We start from the raw sequence: 16,784 nt of genomic DNA, 5'->3' as shown, positions 1-16,784 counted from the left end.
ATCCGAAGTCCTCCCAGCTGCGCCTGCTTATCAGTCTCTGTTACTTTCTCAGGGGCCGCTCGAACAGGGAGACAGGGAGGCTCATATTTTCCTCCTTATCTAGTGGTCCAGGGAGACAGGGAGACAGGAAGGCTCTTATTCTTCCTCCTTATCTAGTGGTCTCTTGGCCGGCTATCAGAAGTTACTGCACATCCGTGCAAAGTCAGCAGTTTTTCTCCGAAGAAATCCCTTTGTTCTTTTCTCGCCTAAACCCAGGCCTCAATGTTAACCCTTCAAAACCCCTTAGTGGCACGAATTGCTGGACCATTTCTTACAATTCCTCCCTTTTTTTTTTTTTAATCATCAATTCGTGTCTCTCCTTCAACCTTTGTCAGTAACAATTGGATTTCATCAGTCAGTTCTCGGGGTGTCCACTTCTTAAGCATCATTATCGACATGTCACCTTTTCTCTCCACTGAAGTCATCACAAATTGGGTGCTATTTATTACTCGCCGTATCAACAACGTAAAGCAAGGTATCATACAAGGTATAAACAATAATGTCATTACACCACATAAAAATAAAAACAGCATCCTTTTAACCCATGGTTCACCAGGCAACCATGAAAAGAAATCCCAATCCATACCCTTCCAAGTTTGTACTGGGACGTGGGCTAGCTTTCTAATTTCCTTTGTTATCTGCTTGACCACTTTTCCATTATCATCAATCTGTAGACAACAATTAGAATCGTTCAGTTTTCCACATACTCCCCCTTCTTCTGCTAGTAAATAGTCTAAGACCATTCTATGTTGGAATATAGCATTTCTCATTTGAGTGGATTGGTCAGCCAAAAGATCCAAGGCTGTCGCTGTTTGATTTGTTACAACTTCGAGGATAGCTTGCAACCTAATTATTCGGTTCAAATTATAAATAGGTTCTCGGGCTCCTGATATCAACTCATTTGGGTTCCAGGTAGCTGGCCCATAATGCTGTATGATTCTTTCAGGAGGCCATTCATCCTTTCCCCATTTTTGGGCACTATCCCCGGATAAGGAAGTATCAATAGATCGTTTTACTCTGTTCAGGTCATCATATAATCTTATTCCTAAATGATTTCCTTGTGTTTGTGACAATAAAAAGAACAAGGGTCTTATGTACCCCCCATAGCATATTCCCGACCAGTTTCCAGGTAGCCTCTTGTAAGCATGTTTGCCACACACCCAATAATGTCCCTTTAGGGCCCACGTCCCGTTTGGAAAATGACCATCCCATCCATCTTTACCCTTTGGGGCGTGATAATACAGAGTGTCCTTGTTACCGAGTGGTCCTGTTACAATGTCTGCCCCGTTTGTACTCGTATATGCACGCTTCCAAGCTCCCACGTTGGGTTTCCACTTACAGTCACAATTCAGTTCTCTTTGGCGACCTGTCATATTATAAGCCTTTTTCGCCGTCCAATCTTGAGAGTGTGGGAAGCGCCTTCAATCATGGGGTTGGGCCCGCTTTCAGAGCTTGTGTTACCATTCAGCCCTTCAGGGTGATCCAGCTCCTGGAAAAACTAATCACAATTTTATTATGGGTTTAAAAGGTTCTCATGTTATTTTTCTCAGGACAAACTGATCTTGGTGTGGGAGAAGTCCGGTCGAGGCACTCTCACTCGGCGGTCAATACCCATAGGGGTTGCCTCCCTCGGTAGACCATACACGCCGCAGTGGAGGGTCCTACCCCGGTCTTGCCTTCTCCCTTTCCTCCCTTCAGCCTTGTCCTCATTATCCAGTGCCCTTAATTCATGCAGAACCTCATTGCTGGGATATCAGTTCCTCTTTAGTCTCAGTTTCAGTTCCCCAGGAGTGGACTCAACCCTCCAGGCTTCGGTAGTTATTGGTCCTTTTATTCTGGATGCGTGGGTCCAACCCCTTCTTGCTGTTCTCACAGCTGTTTCAGTAGTAAGTAAAACAAGGTACAGTCCCTCCCATCGGGGGTTCAATGATTCTTCTCTCCAGGTTTTTATTAAGACCTTGTCTCCTGGTTGTATTTTATGAATAGCAAATCCTAAAGGTGGTGTCTGAGTCATCATCCCAATTTCTCTTATCTCCTGTAATCTCCTTCCAATGGTAATTATGTATTTCTGGATACTATGATCCTCAACTACATTGTTCCCTAGGGGCATCCCTTGAGAATAAGGCATACCATATAACATTTCATATGATGATAACCAGTCTCACTGTGTGGTTTAGTTCTTATGTTTAAAAGTGCCAATGGTAAGCATTTCGTCCAGGGCAGCTGCGTCTCGATCATTAACTTAGCCAATTGTTGTTTTATTGTTTGATTCATCCTTTCTACTTTCCCTGAGCTTTGTGGGTGCCACGGAGTGTGGTATTCCCACTGAATACCTTTCAAGGGGTACATCCTTCAAATCTTTGTGGCTGGCGTATGTTCGATTATTTCCACACAATTGTGTTCCAACGGTCCTTCTTCTGGAACGGTTCCTAGAAATACTGCTGGATATAACAGGTTAGTCGTTTTCAAGGTTATGTCATCTTGTTCAGTTAGGATTGCCTGATATTTCATCATCCGGCTGGGTGATAACCAGTGCCCCCCCCCCCCCTTTGTTCCAAAACGGTTGTTACCATATGTGGTCCAAAAACTTCAATACGTTTTCCCATTTGAAGGCAAATAATTTTCTACTATCTTTATCAAGAGGTATGCAAAAGAAGGCATCCTTTAAATCTATCACGGTAAACCATTTATATTTCTCTTTCACAGATGTTAACAATGTGTAAGGATTAGCTACTACCGGGTGAATATCCTTTGTTATTTCATTTATTGCTCTAAGATCTTGTACAGATCTATACTCGCCATTCGGCTTCTTTACTGGAAAAATTGGAGTATTGTATTCCGATTTACATTCTTCCAGAATCTGATATTTGAGAAATTTGTCAATAATTTTCACTATTCCCGTGCCTAGCTTCTATCTTAAGTGGATATTGTTTGATTCAAACAGGTTTGGCTCCTTCCTTTAATTCCACCTTTACCAGTTGTGCCAGTTTCGACTTCCCTGGTACATCTGTTTCCCGTATTGTTGCTATAACTGCATTTTCTACTTCTCTTGGAATATTAACAAAGGGTTTATCTTTGATCATTAGGATTTGGCCTACTTTGGACTCAGGTACCTTCATTATTAATTCTCCATCCTCAAAGGTTATTGTTGCATCTAATTTGGCTAATAGATCCCGTCCCAAGAGTGGCATCGGGCATTCTGGTACATACTAAAATTTATGGGTTAGTTCCTTACCCCCAAAACGCAAATCAAGGGGTCGTAAGAATGACCATTCTTCCTCTTTCCCTGTGGCTCCAATTATTGTAGTTGTCTTAGTTCCTAATCGTCCTTTTAAACTATTTAACACTGAATATGTTGCTCCTATTACATTTACAGCCTAATTAACACAGAGAAAGAAGCTCCCATAACCAACAAAAAATTCAAGCCTGTCTTCGTTTCCTAGCTTTATTTCAACTAGTGGACCTGCTAGGGTAGATGCCCCAGGTCCCCATCATTCCTGACTGTTGTTTGTCCTGCAGCCTAAGACAATTTCTTTCTGATATCAGGGGCTGATTGCCCTGGAAAGAGGTTAGCCAGTTGCCTCTCTCTCTCTCTTTTTTTTTTTTTTTTTTTTTTTTTTTTTAAGCCAGGTCCACTTTTTTTTTTTTTTTCATTGCATTTCAAAGTTGGTCCAGAAATTCAAAAATTCCATAAATTCCATAGGGGTTTCTTTTGGACCTTGTTGGAACAGATTCTCAATTCCCAATAGCCAATTTAACCAGATTTTAGTATTTACATAATTTCCGGGGTGATTAGGGTCTCAGTGAGGGGGTCGGTCAGGGGAATGCAATCATTGAAAGTTCCCTGAGCGGTCCCATTGGCAATCTGAGCTCACACAGGAACTCAGGTTGTTTCAAGAGTTAGCTGCTTTTCTGTTTCTACGACAACTCTCTCGGACCCATCACGGTCCCCCTGCCCCAGAGGGCTCACACCGCGATTTAGAGATCTCAGCCTCGGGTTGAGGCGGAACTATTAACATTCCTACATCCTCTTCCCCTGCTCATTCAACTTCAAACAGCTCTGTTAAATACTACATGCCACACAGCCTTTAACACCTTCAACAACCCTTTTAACACTTCCTTTATCTTTCTCCAGCCCGTACTTTTCTAATGCCAACACCAAAGGCTCAGTCAGGGGCCAACTTAATTCCAAACCTTTTCCCTCCAACATGCTGAAACAACATATCACTATACAACATTTCATCCTATTTTCCTTCTCTCCTCAAAAACATTAATTGCAAGACACTGTTATTGATCCATAAAGTGGCCATTTAGTTTATATAGTGGCCACCATTGATTGCAATACTTAGTGAAAGTCCTCTTGCTTTCTGTGCCCCCATTTCTAACAATATCCTTCCAATGTGCCACTATGCACCCAAGGAGGCTTTTTCTTTTTTAGGACGTCTTTTTTTTTTTTTTTTTTTTTTTTTTTTTGGATTTTCCCCTTTTCCTTGATTTCCCATTCCCTTTTATTTATTTATATTAGTTACTGTCCCTTGTTTCAATTTCCACACAAACCTTTTTATTGCAGGTTTTTACTATCTTTTCCTAATCTTCTTCCCAAATGTCCCAATTCTCTGGGATTAAACTCTTCTTTCCACATACAAACTTTACTATTTCAGATTATTAATGAGCCCCATTCCAATCATAAATCCGCAGGACTTCGGAAAAACACCTGAAGCACTCAGCCTTCTGTCTTCTAGACAAACAATAACACCTTTTCCACAAAATTTACATTTCAACAAGACCGAATTTCAAGCCGAATGCTAATTTTTCTCATGCACTTTGTTAGTAAGCCTACACAAAACAAGGAATCACTCCTGTGTATCCGTCAAGATGGGGGTTTAAAAAGGTATTGAGGCCTAAATAAATTCGCTCTCCCCCTTCTTACCAAATTCCCAGGGCTCAGGCCCGAACCACCAAAGAAGTGACTCTCCGTTCTACCACTTTGATAATCAGTCAGCCCCGCTCCCCCGATACTTGGGAAACTGACCGAACACCACCGCGAATATACCCAAACTTCTAAACTGTTACTTAGATAATGCTCCCACCTTCCTCCTTGACACAGTCAAAACATTTAAGAACAAAACAGGATTACAAGATGCACCACCGGGGTGGATTGTTAGGATATAGAGGTGGTAGGTTATCCAATGACTCCCATTCATCATCTTTTTCCTGTTTTTTTTTTTTTTTTTTTTTTTTTTTTTCTCTTCTTCTTCAAACTTCTCGTCTGCTTTTAGTGTAAATATTGAGGCTGGAAAAGGACGTGAAGTCCTGATCCATAATCCTGCATAATCACTTTCCTCCTGGCTAAAAGGTTCCTTTGAATTAACATGTATATTTAAGGCCTGGCAAACCCAGTCTTCAAAGGATCCGAAAACGGGCCAAAAGACATGTGGTCTTAAAGGCTCCTTTGGCCATTCTGTCATACAATACTGAACCATTTTTAATTTACTTTTTTCCTTTTCTGGGGCCCCTATCGTTCCAATTTCTAATCATTATCCCTAATGGACTTTCTGGTGGTATGTCTGGTAATTTGCTCCCTTTTCTCTGGTCCCGGGTCTTCAATTTTGTCTGACCCATCTAGGAATTTTACTGTGGCAATTCCTACAGCCCTTGGTTGCCTTAGTGAGAGTGTCTTGCAGGGGGTTTAGGACCTATCACCCACCCACGAATCCTATAGGAATCGCTTCGGTCCTTCACCGGCCAAGTCCCTCGCGGGAGATTGGAACCGCGGTTAGAAGACCTCCACAATCGCTTCGGAACTACGTTCCGTCTCAATCACACTCTCACACACACAGGCAACCGAATCCCACCCAACCGAACGGTATACACATTAAATACTTACGACTCCGTCGTCTTCGTTCGGATCTTCGCGCGCAGAATTACGGGCAAAATATAGTGCTGCAGCCGGCAAAGGGAGCTCATAAAAAAATCTAAATCTTTGCTTGCCCTTATTCAGGTTCAGGATGGTGTTAGCCCCGACCTGACTCGAACAGGAGCCACCAAATGGTGGGGGCGCCCCTCCTAGATCAAGTCAGAATTCAGGAACCAAGACCATCCCGGACGAGCCCCCAATTGTTATAAATGACTGAGTCCCAAATAGGATTACAATCAGAGTTTACAATTTATTAAACGAATAGAGGCAAGCAAACAGCGCTGGGTGCGCCGGGAGTCTCTGCTCCACCGGGACGCACACCTGTTACGTAAGGCGGCTGGTTTTTATGCTCCTAGGCTAATACATATTCATTACTACTTCTAGAAGAGGCAGGGTTATTATAATTGGTTTCCCGAATCCGAAGTCCTCCCAGCTGCGCCTGCTTATCAGTCTCTGTTACTTTCTCAGGGGCCGCTCGAACAGGGAGACAGGGAGGCTCATATTTTCCTCCTTATCTAGTGGTCCAGGGAGACAGGGAGACAGGAAGGCTCTTATTCTTCCTCCTTATCTAGTGGTCTCTTGGCCGGCTATCAGAAGTTACTGCACATCCGTGCAAAGTCAGCAGTTTTTCTCCGAAGAAATCCCTTTGTTCTTTTCTCGCCTAAACCCAGGCCTCAATGTTAACCCTTCAAAACCCCTTAGTGGCACGAATTGCTGGACCATTTCTTACAGAGTGTTTCTCACACCCTCCCCCTCCCTCCCTCGCGCGCCCCCTCCCCTCACGGGAACGCGCGCCCCCCCCCTCCCGCTGCCGCTCCCGTTCCTCGCCCCGCCCCGGTCCCGTCCCGGTCCCGCCGCCCTCCCGCTCCCGCCCTCAGGACCCGGCCGCCATAATGAACCCCGGCCCGGCCACCGTAAGCACGGGGCTAGGAGTCACCTCCAGAGCCTCCCCGCGCCGTGGCGCCGACCGCTGGTGTGCCGCAGCACCGCGCCGGGCGTGGGACGGCGCCCCGAGCCCACAGTGCTCGTCAGAAAAGCCCCGCACCGACAACCGATACCCCCGCACCGACAACCAACAGCCCCCACGCCGACAACCAACGCACAAGCAGTGTTTTAGGCCGGATTCGTGGCCCCGTTGGTCCGGGAAGCAGTCGTCACGCTAAATTCTACCCCACGGCAGGGGAACGATGGGCATCGTGACAGATCGCCGCCCCAGAAAATAAACACATAAATAAAGAATAAAAACGATAACGGGACATGAATCGTGCCCTTAATAACAGACATTGGGCAGTGAAATCACCGACTTTGCAACAATACGTGCTCAGGGAACTGACTAAAACCCCTCCTGCATCGGCCATGTAATAGCTAGGCAAACATCACATAATACTTCCCTCCCTCATGTACACCAAACCTATTAAGGCAACCATAGTAGTGTGATAACGTGATTTTTCTTCTCCAGATCAGCGTCAAAGGCAGCTACGCTAGGTTTGCTAAGTTCAAACGCTGCTTTATTTATTTATTTGAATTCCATTTTTCTTATTTAGAAGGATTTCCATAGGGTGACAGGCCTTTAATGACACTCACGACTCAGAAACATTTGCCGATGCAGTCAAACGGTGTCTATTAACGCGAGGCACTGAAGTTAATTGGTATTAAAAATGAGCCAAAACGAAAGGCAAGTATCTGCGTGTCCAGCAGAATGACAGCGATCATCACCATTTGATCAACCTTCCCTGTGAGGTCTATCTGCAAGTTACTTTGAGGTAGTGCTAGAAAGAAGCGGTTAGTCCAGAGCATCCCTGCAAAAAGAAACATCCACGGCTTAAGTACCATTTACTCTTTTGGTATCCTTTTAAGTACTTTTTACCCGTTTCGGACTCCTGCCTTTTCCCGGCTCACTGATGACAGCCTTAGTAGCCCCTCAAGCTACTGTCCTACAGCCTTTCCCATCAGTGAAGAGATAGGAAAAACCCCACTACTTCTTGGAAGAGAAAACCAGCAGGTTTTTGAATAAAAGCACTCTCTGTTGCAGCTAGGTACAACGAAAAGAGTTTATGAAATCATTACGGGACATTCTTGTAGAAAACTTCCTCAAGCTTGGAAGAAAAAAAAACATTTCAGCTAAGTAAAACAGAAAATAACTGGAAGAAGTGAAGTATGGCGGTGTTGGAAAAGTTGCTTCAAAGACTTGTTTAATTAAAAAGAAGGAAAAAAGCAAGTTCCTACTGCAATCCCATCTTTGTCAAACTGATGGCGGGCACCAGTACGATGTGTTCAGCTAACACAGGCTGGAAGTTGTAACTGCAGCTGTGAAGTTTACCCAGTAAAAAGACTCCGCAAAGCATTCTAGCAGTTCCGATGCAATCACTGCTTCCTGAATTTGTGACTCACGGTTAACACGGCAGTACAGGAAGAAGTCTGGCATTCACTGTGCTCTTACGGTAAAGAATCTGCACTGCGCACACCATCCCAAGCCAGGTATGCGCTCCTAACAGGAAAGGACGATAGGCTGATAAGTCTCAGCAGAGGGAAAAAGACATCAGAGAACTACTTTATAACAGCAGCACGCGGGCTGCAACCAACGTTCTCTTCCTCTCATCATTTTCATTTCTGTGGACTCCAAGAGAATACACTCCCAACATTTTTCAGCTCTGGAGAACAAACAGCCCAACCAATCTCATTCACTGAACTACAAAACTGGTATTTTCGCTATCTAGTCCGGAAAAGGAGGCGCACGTCTCTAACGTACAGTGTAGAGACCTTGTTAATAGGCAAAGTCTGCATAAAATAGGTGGCCACAGCCTGATTTTCTGACGTTCAGGGCCTTGGGTCACACACCACCACAGCATCAGACTTAATGAAGTCACCAATCTATGTGGGCCTCTCGTTACACAGGTCACATGTTATGGACCAACCTCTCAAAGGCCAAAAACCAGCACTGATACTGCCGGGCCAACACATATCTGTAGCATCCCATTTCTGGGTGACAACACAATGAATGTTTCCACAAAGTACTCGATGCAACCTAACTACTGTGTTTGGTGATGCAAAGCAAGCCGTGTCAAAGCAGGGTAGCACCCAGGCACATTCCTGGAAGATGTTTTGCTGCTCACGTTGAAGAAAATAGATAAAAAAATCCTGTGCAGTTTGCACTTCTGAGCTCAAGTACCACAGCTATGCACTACAATTGAAGTGGCATCAAACCTTGTAAGGTTTTGAAGCTTCAGCACTGCCATCCAAATTCAAGGAGGCTGCATCTATTATCTTGAATTTGCCCCAGCTCAGTCCCCTGAAACAATTCCATAGACACGTACAAGCAACCCTTTTCCCACCCAAATTCTTTGCTTCATCTATTGCACCTCTACCTTGTGTCATATTCTTATTAATCTGCCCCTCAAAAGACTCCCTGGCTCACACAAAGAAGCAACCCAACAAATCCCTGTTCCCAGCCACGTTGCTTTCATGCTTTGGGAAGAGTTAACTGCAACAGCTCTAACTGTGATGCCACCTCACCCCCTCCACCTATGTGAGGTTCTTTGCCTTCTGTCTCCTCCTACGTCTACACCTGCACTAGAACCAGGAAGAATGTGCTTCCTACAATACTCCAAGAGCCTCTTCTGTTTCAGGATGTCATCATTTCAATTCAGGACTGAAAGTATTCCTAGCAAAAACCCAACAGCTAATAGCTAACAGAAGCAGTTGCTGGTGATCAGCTACAAGCAACCTGGAAGTACTGAGGAGTCACAAAAGAGAATTTGCATTATATTTAAGAACAGCATGCAGCTTAGGACCACTGCTTTCACTGACTACACTAAGCCATAAAAAAGAATTGGATTCTTACCTGCCATCACAGCAATTATGGTTTATGTTGCCCCCAAAACACACACGGCAGTACCAGAACTGTGTCAACTAGCTTTAACAGCTTCCCCAGCTATTAAGTACAGTAATTTCTGCTTCCTTTTTTTTCTTGGAGGAATATTCTTTTGTTTCCAGCCTCACTTACTTATTATACACACTGTTAATTAGCAACTATTTCTCCATACTCATAGGGTTATGGAGTCCCTATGACTGGAAAAGACTCTGTACCCTTCAAGATAAGAACAGCATAAAGGCAGCAACTCGCAAGACTGCTCTAGCTTAAAGCAAAGCTTTCCTCATTGCTCTCATCTCCTTTGACTTGAGTACTGTCATCCTTCTACCAGAGCTTTAAAAACTTCATTACCACGAATGAAGGAAGACCAGAGCAATCAGAGAGGGTAGCAGAGGGTATAACTTAAGGAGCTGTTACTAGGATTTTTTTGTTGTTCCTGGTGGACTATTTTTCTCCTTGCCAGCAAGGAGGGAAAACCAGCAAGTTGTTTTCTCCAAGATTTTTTTTTTTTAGGTTTAAGAACACGGATTATGTTGTAGCAATTTCTTCGCTGTAAAGCGTCAGCTGAGAAGTCTAACAGTAAGAAGGGCAAGGGAAAACTGAATGCTGATGCAGAGAGTGCCAGCAGACATCATCCTCATTCCACGGGATGTTTGTAGCTATGGCAGTTGAAGTCTACACTTCCATATGCTTAACATACCCTATTTATAAGCCAATTTTAGCTGACCTAGCATGTATCAGTAGTACAGTTAGAGCCAGCAGCCTGCAGGAAAAAGTGGGCACAGGTGTTTCCATAGCAAGGCCTGTGAGTGTCTCCCATACATACTTCCAGTCTAAGCAAGCACATGAAAGGCTTGGCTTGTCGCTTACCTAAGGAACCAGGAAAACAAGGGGAAGCTAGATTTTGCTTGTGTCCTAATGCCCATATAAAAATAAAGACAGATGAAATACCCTTACTACCTTGTTAAATTCCATAAGCCGGAAGAGAACATGCTGCACACAGGTACAAGTAAAATCCCTTGCTGGCAGGTTTGCAGAAACAAATTTTTTATTTACACAGGCAAGTCTATCTTTAGACCCCATTTACCTCTTTACATTTCTCGAATATTTACATGACTTCATGATGCTCCAAGAAGGGAGTGATGAACAAAAAGATTACAGAAACTGTCAAAAGCATAGCAAAAAAAACCCAACCTATCATTGTGCTTTAAAACTTATGAGCTAGAATAATGTAGAAGAAATGTAGTTTTAGCACTTTGGTCCTAACGGTCATGCTCTAGAAGACGCTTAAATAGCAGAAGGGATTTCAGAAGTGACCGTATCCAGAGGTTGCCAGTGACAATTCATGAGTGAATCGTAGAGTTCTTCGCTTGTCTCCGTGAATTGTCTGTTCATTTCATCAACATCCAAGTAGAGCTGTGGATCTGAAAATAAAAGCCTGGTAAGTCCAAGTATCAAATCTGAGGCATGCGCACAAAAAAACTTCACGTGAAATGGCTAATAAAATGTATTTTAAGCTAAGCGTAATAAGCTATTAGATCTACTAATTTTAGTGAGGTATTTAGTCCTCTAAAATTTTGAGCCTCACAGCTCCAACTTTTGGGAATTTTTATATTAGAAGGCTGGGACTAGAACTGTCTTTCAAGATAAAGACAAAGACAATGTTTAAGATAGTAAAGATAACGTTTACGGATAATCAGCCATGAAACCCTCTCAAGAGTCATTTAATTCACTTCTACGGCAATACACGTTACATAGGATAGTTTCTAAACACTAACACAAAATGCCTCCACGTGAGGAACTTTGCAAACCTTCCAGGACACAAATATGTTTTGTACCGTATTTGTAAGTGCAAGCTGAATCCTCCTTTTGGAATCTGCAACATAAGCTTTTACCTCAGGGTGGAGAACAAAGCTTTTGCATATTACTGAGTTTCTAATATAAAATCTGTTTAGCGGAACCAATACAAAGAACAAAATTCTGTATTAGACCATTTTCAAATGGGAATGAAGGCACAGGTACAAGAAACCTGCTGCGAAGCATTGACAGTGTCCCGTTTTACTTGATGCGGTCAGTGTATGCTGTATCAGCTTTAAAACCCCAGCTGATTGCAGATCAACCCCACAGAGGTTTGACCTCAGCTGAATTTTCAAGATGTTCTTCATCCAGTAGAGGTTGGCTTGTATTGTTAAAAGGCACAAGGATGGCTAAACTCAAGTGACAATGATAGAACCCTTATTACCGTCAGTAATTAGGTCATCACCGATTGCAGTCATAACTGAAGATTCCTGAAAGACAGAAAAGGCTAAGTTTAATCATAACTCATTTCAGAAAGCATCACAGATTCAAAGTGCTGCAGTCTCAACCCATTCCTTCTTCCTACAACTACAAGGATAGATGGCATTTTATCTACTTATTTTTAGAAGAAAGCCAATATTACAGTACAGGTTGGAAGGGACCTCCGGAGGTCACAACTAATACATTGACCACGATAAGACCACTTACAACAACTGTTTAATTTGCTTTAAGCAAAGCAAATCAGAAGAACAGGAACAGAAGAAGCGTACGCAATTATGCTGTCAAAACCATTCTTTGGTATGCGTGAACAAATAATGGTGTATAAATCACTAATTCTATGGATTTACTATTTAAGCACTTAAATACAAACACCTCTGAATGGAATCTGCTCTTTTAACTTCACACTAAGCAGAAAGCATGTTTTCAACTTCGGATTCTTTTTGCTGATTCACACAAATCTGTACAACATATTATCTGTGAAATATTTTCTTTACAGCAAGCGTGCACTATCTTTACCTCAAAAACAGCTGGAGCCATTAAAGAATCTCCTAAAGAGCAGTCTCCAACAGCTTGCATGCTGTCATAGGGAGCATAGGAGCTGTAGTTGTAGTCAGCGTAAGCATCGTAACTCCTCTGCGAGTGGTAGTTCTGGTAATCTTGGCAATAAGCATTATAGTTGTATGACTGGTACCGCTGCAATTCTGCTTTCAGTCTGAAACATGAGAAGTTGCATACAGTCAGAGAACAGAAACTGTAAACCCAGTTCTGAACTTAAACAATTTGTCAGCTTACATACTTCAAAACTTAAAAGGAAGCTTTCCTAAACAGTCACCTAAGTGACAGCTTAAGTCACAGCTCAAAACCTCATTTCTATAGAAGCAAGCATCCTCACCTTTGCCAATACCAGAAGGAATTGTTCTCATGGATTAACTCCAGAGCCTTGACATGGTTACCTGTACACATCAAGTATTTTTAGCGTTGGCATAAGCAAGCTGCTGCTAAGTCTCTGTGCTTTGCTAAAGATTGATTTAAGACCAGAGACATTTATCAAGCACAGCTGCTTTAAAGATGCAGTCTTAACCCTTCTATCTTTTGTTTGGTTAATTACTAGATCTTATTTCCAGAAAGAAGTGAATGGAGTCAGATTATCCATTTCAAAGAAGCATCTGACACCGCCTGTCAGTTTGCCATGTCTACCTCCACCTGCTCAGTTTTTTTGTTTGTTTAAAGTCCATTAAACATTCAACAGCTGCCAACTATACCGCTCAGGTGAAGTCAGTCTTGCTTAACAACACAATCGCGATTCTCCAGCGTGACGCCTTATTATTAGTGGGAGAATTACAAAATACACTGGTTCTTAAGAAGAAAGGGCCAGCTGATTAGCTTTCACTACTTTCCCTTTCAAGATTTTCTCAGGGGCAGCTTCAGACTAATGACAAGAACCAAGACAAGTGCTATCTGTACTAAAACTGAGGTACACTGCATAAAGAACATTCAGATAACCCAGCTGCATATTCAAAAAAATCCGCTGTTTAGACTTGTCTTCACTGATTCTGTACAGGCAGACCTCCTGTGTTTGCAGTGCCCAGTTTCTCTGACTTGAATTGGGGATGCAGAGAAGTGAGTTCTATGCTTTTGGGGAAGAATACAAGCTGAAGGCATTCTGAAATAGCTTCCAAACTAAGCAAACATGAGGGACAAACTAATCCAATGGCTGGGTATTTCAATGCTAAGAGAGCACGGTACTCAGCCATTCAGAAATGTATTACTGATGTGTATTTTAATACCTACATTTGTTTCAATACTGCAAAGCTACACAAGTTCTAATAAAGAGGTAATCCATTGTCTTGTTACTGTAGTAAACAAACAGAAGATACATCACCTTAGGTCTTCTGCTTCCAACTGCACTCTTCCTACATACAGTTGTGTAGGGAAGGAAAATCTGAAAATACTGTTGACGTTCTTCTGGATAGCCGAAGCAAGAAAACATGTTTGTGGCTTATTCTTGTTTTCAAAATAAAACAATATTAATTTAATCAAAAAATTTTGGCAAAGAAGTTTGGACAGTGCTCTCTTGGAGAAGAGCATTTCCATTCTAAAGCAGAAGGAGGCAACATTTGCAGAATTATGCTAGGTAAACAGAAACAGAAGTGTCATTTTTTACTATTTAACAGAACGCACAAGCTAACCTCATGAACATACTGAAATTGTTTATATGAAGTCCTGTTTTGTCAGTATCCTGGATCAAAGTTCATCAAATTTGGTATCAATTCTTTAACCGTTCAGAGACCTGAATTGCCTTAAATAAGTGATAGAACTGAGCCGGTAGAGTAAGAAACCCTCTCAGGAAGTGCTAAGCTTTAAACTCCCCATTGCCCTAAGCTCATGAAAAGCAAAGAATAGCATTCTAAACCTGTTCTAGTAATAACGCCTTTGGCTTTCTCCCTGCGTTCCCATTTTTCCCCCCCACTTCTTTCCTGTCAACCCACTGTAAAACTAGTTATGTGCTTCTCTCAAACTAGAGGGAAAGCTCTAAGAACAAGAACTCCCTAGCATATAAAACCACTTCTTGTCCCTTCTACCTTATGCAGGCCCAAACCTGAAAATATTTTCCAATGCATTCAGCTTTGCTACTGTTGAGAAACAAGGCTGGTTACAATGGCAGCTAAGCCCAAGTTGCGCTGTCTGGCTAGACTTAACAGTTGGATTCCCCCAGCCATCCTGAAGCAGGTTGATGAATCCAGGGAGTCAAAACATAGGACTTCTGCATTTCTGGTTTTGTAGACTGCATCCTGTGTACAGCCACTACAGCAAGGGCCACAGACTTTCCAAAGGCAGAGCTACAAGAATCTGATTATTTAGAATAACTGTATCAATGCACAACTCCTTGGTTACCTTTTAGAAATTCCTATGCTCAGCCGGATTCCTTTTCCCCCCAGACCTGGTGCGTTCTGGCAGTCTTGCAGTGCCCTCATCTGATCACCTTGCTCACCAAATCTGACATAGGCATACCCTCTACTATTTTCAAAAGGGAGAAAACCAATTCTGGTATGCATAACAGTTACAAAGCTAACGAATTCAGTTTCTGTCTTCTACAAAAAACAGAAGATAGCAGCTACTATAGCTTCTATTACTTAAGCAACCTCTCTGGCATGTGCACGTGCACAGAAAAGGCTTTCACCAAATTAAAAAACTTGGGCCAGGAGCAAAAAGCTTATTCCTTGGTAGCATTAAGATGCAACTCACTGAGAGCCAGCAAAACAATACATTTTAAGTGCTCTCTGCGTAAGTAATCAGATTCCATATTTCTGCATATACAGCAGTTAATCAGTTAGCACTAACCCACTCCTTTTGGAGCCACAAACTTTATTGGTCACAAACACCAAGAGCTGGCTGTAATTATCTGAACCAGTATTAACCGGTACCTCTGAACTCTTCAAACAAAAATATCTTTCAGGTGCTCTTAGAAGAACAACATCAATTGCCTGCAACAATTTGATGGCTTTGCTAAACGGAGCACTGAAAAGCACAGTGGTACAGTTTCTTTTGTAGCCTGTTCAGAAATTATAGCCCCGTGCCTACAGCTTCAAATCAGGCCAAGCTTACCAGCCCAACTCTTACAGCTTAAGTTCACTGCACTCGAATGCCTTCAAGACGTGCTTTTAGGAGCCATGGAGAAGAACCCTCTGGTAAGACCACCATTATAAAGTACTGAGTGTTGTTTTACACTTAAAATAGAACTATCTGTTACAGTCATTCATCAGCTTTCCCTAGGCTGCTGCTCTCTCACTACTGAATGTGATCCTGCTCTCAGTTTCCCACTAACTTTTTCCCCCAGCGTTTATGGCCTCTTTTCATCTATGACACTTTTAAGGGACTACACCGTGTTGAAAAATGCTGGTTAACATTTCCTTTTACACAAGGTGCCTCATCGAATTTTCCTGACTAAACCAAACCCCAGAACCTTAACTAGAAGAGGAAGCACACAAACACACACGCCTCCCTGGCCACCATATCTCCCCAAAACATATCTGTTCAGTAACAGACCAACTGTAAGAATACTGCGATTAAAATCAGTATAGCTCTATACACTGCTTTTGTTCGGGATTACTAGCTAATGTCCTTTCCCTTACCCCTTCTGGAATTAATACTGAATTCTGTACTCCAAAACGTGGTTCTTAAGTCATACAAATGACATTTAACAATCAGAATTTTTCCACACAGTGATCCTCAATAAAAACTTCAATCCTCTACTGCAGTCTTTCAACAAATTAAAGGAATACAAAACTGGCTAATAACTGTTCAGTGATTTTTGGACCTTTGTAGCACTAGAGTAACAGCAGTACACTCTGCAGCATAGTTGCAAGTACGTGGGAATAAGATACTCTCTCTCATCTCTTTTTTTCTCTGAAAAGTGTGAGGCCTCTATTTCACCCTACTAAAGATTTTACCACCAACTGTACTGCTAGCATTGAGACACTGCAACTTCTGTGCTTGTATGAGATGCAGGACAGGTTCCTTAAGGTGTCGCAATTTTTTGTCTAAACCTAGTGTTGAGATCAAAAAAGGGATTGCTACTAATTGCGTACGTATCAATAACCAGGACAGAAGACATGCTGCATATAGGAATTAAACTTTTTCTAAAGCTCTAGTACATGA

The 16,784-nt window shown here is 42.4% G+C and overlaps 1 protein-coding gene and 1 long non-coding RNA gene across 2 annotated transcripts; both read right to left on the bottom strand.

Moving 5' to 3' along the window:
- Positions 1–262: 262 nt before the first annotated feature.
- Positions 263–6,681, bottom strand: LOC308198322. The gene is made up of 3 exons (XR_013953827.1): positions 5,927–6,681; positions 2,373–2,480; positions 263–1,537 (listed from the first exon to the last, which is right to left on the bottom strand). It is a non-coding gene; the product is annotated as an uncharacterized lncRNA (long non-coding RNA).
- A 767-nt stretch (positions 6,682–7,448) lies between these two features.
- On the bottom strand, positions 7,449–16,644 carry LOC308198060 (tRNA selenocysteine 1-associated protein 1-like). Its single transcript, XM_080599613.1, has 4 exons — positions 14,008–16,644; positions 12,642–12,837; positions 12,070–12,115; positions 7,449–11,251 (listed from the first exon to the last, which is right to left on the bottom strand). Exons 1-4 carry the CDS (start codon positions 14,217–14,219, stop codon positions 11,115–11,117), a joined length of 591 nt encoding a protein of 196 aa, XP_080455739.1. The 5' UTR covers positions 14,220–16,644; the 3' UTR covers positions 7,449–11,114.
- Positions 16,645–16,784: the final 140 nt, after the last annotated feature.

This window comes from Anser brachyrhynchus (genome assembly GCF_964034855.1).
Source record: "Anser brachyrhynchus genome assembly, chromosome: 7".
Lineage (NCBI taxonomy): Eukaryota > Metazoa > Chordata > Aves > Anseriformes > Anatidae > Anser > Anser brachyrhynchus.
Note: the sequence above shows the minus strand (reverse complement) of the source record. Positions and strands in the feature narration are given on the sequence as shown.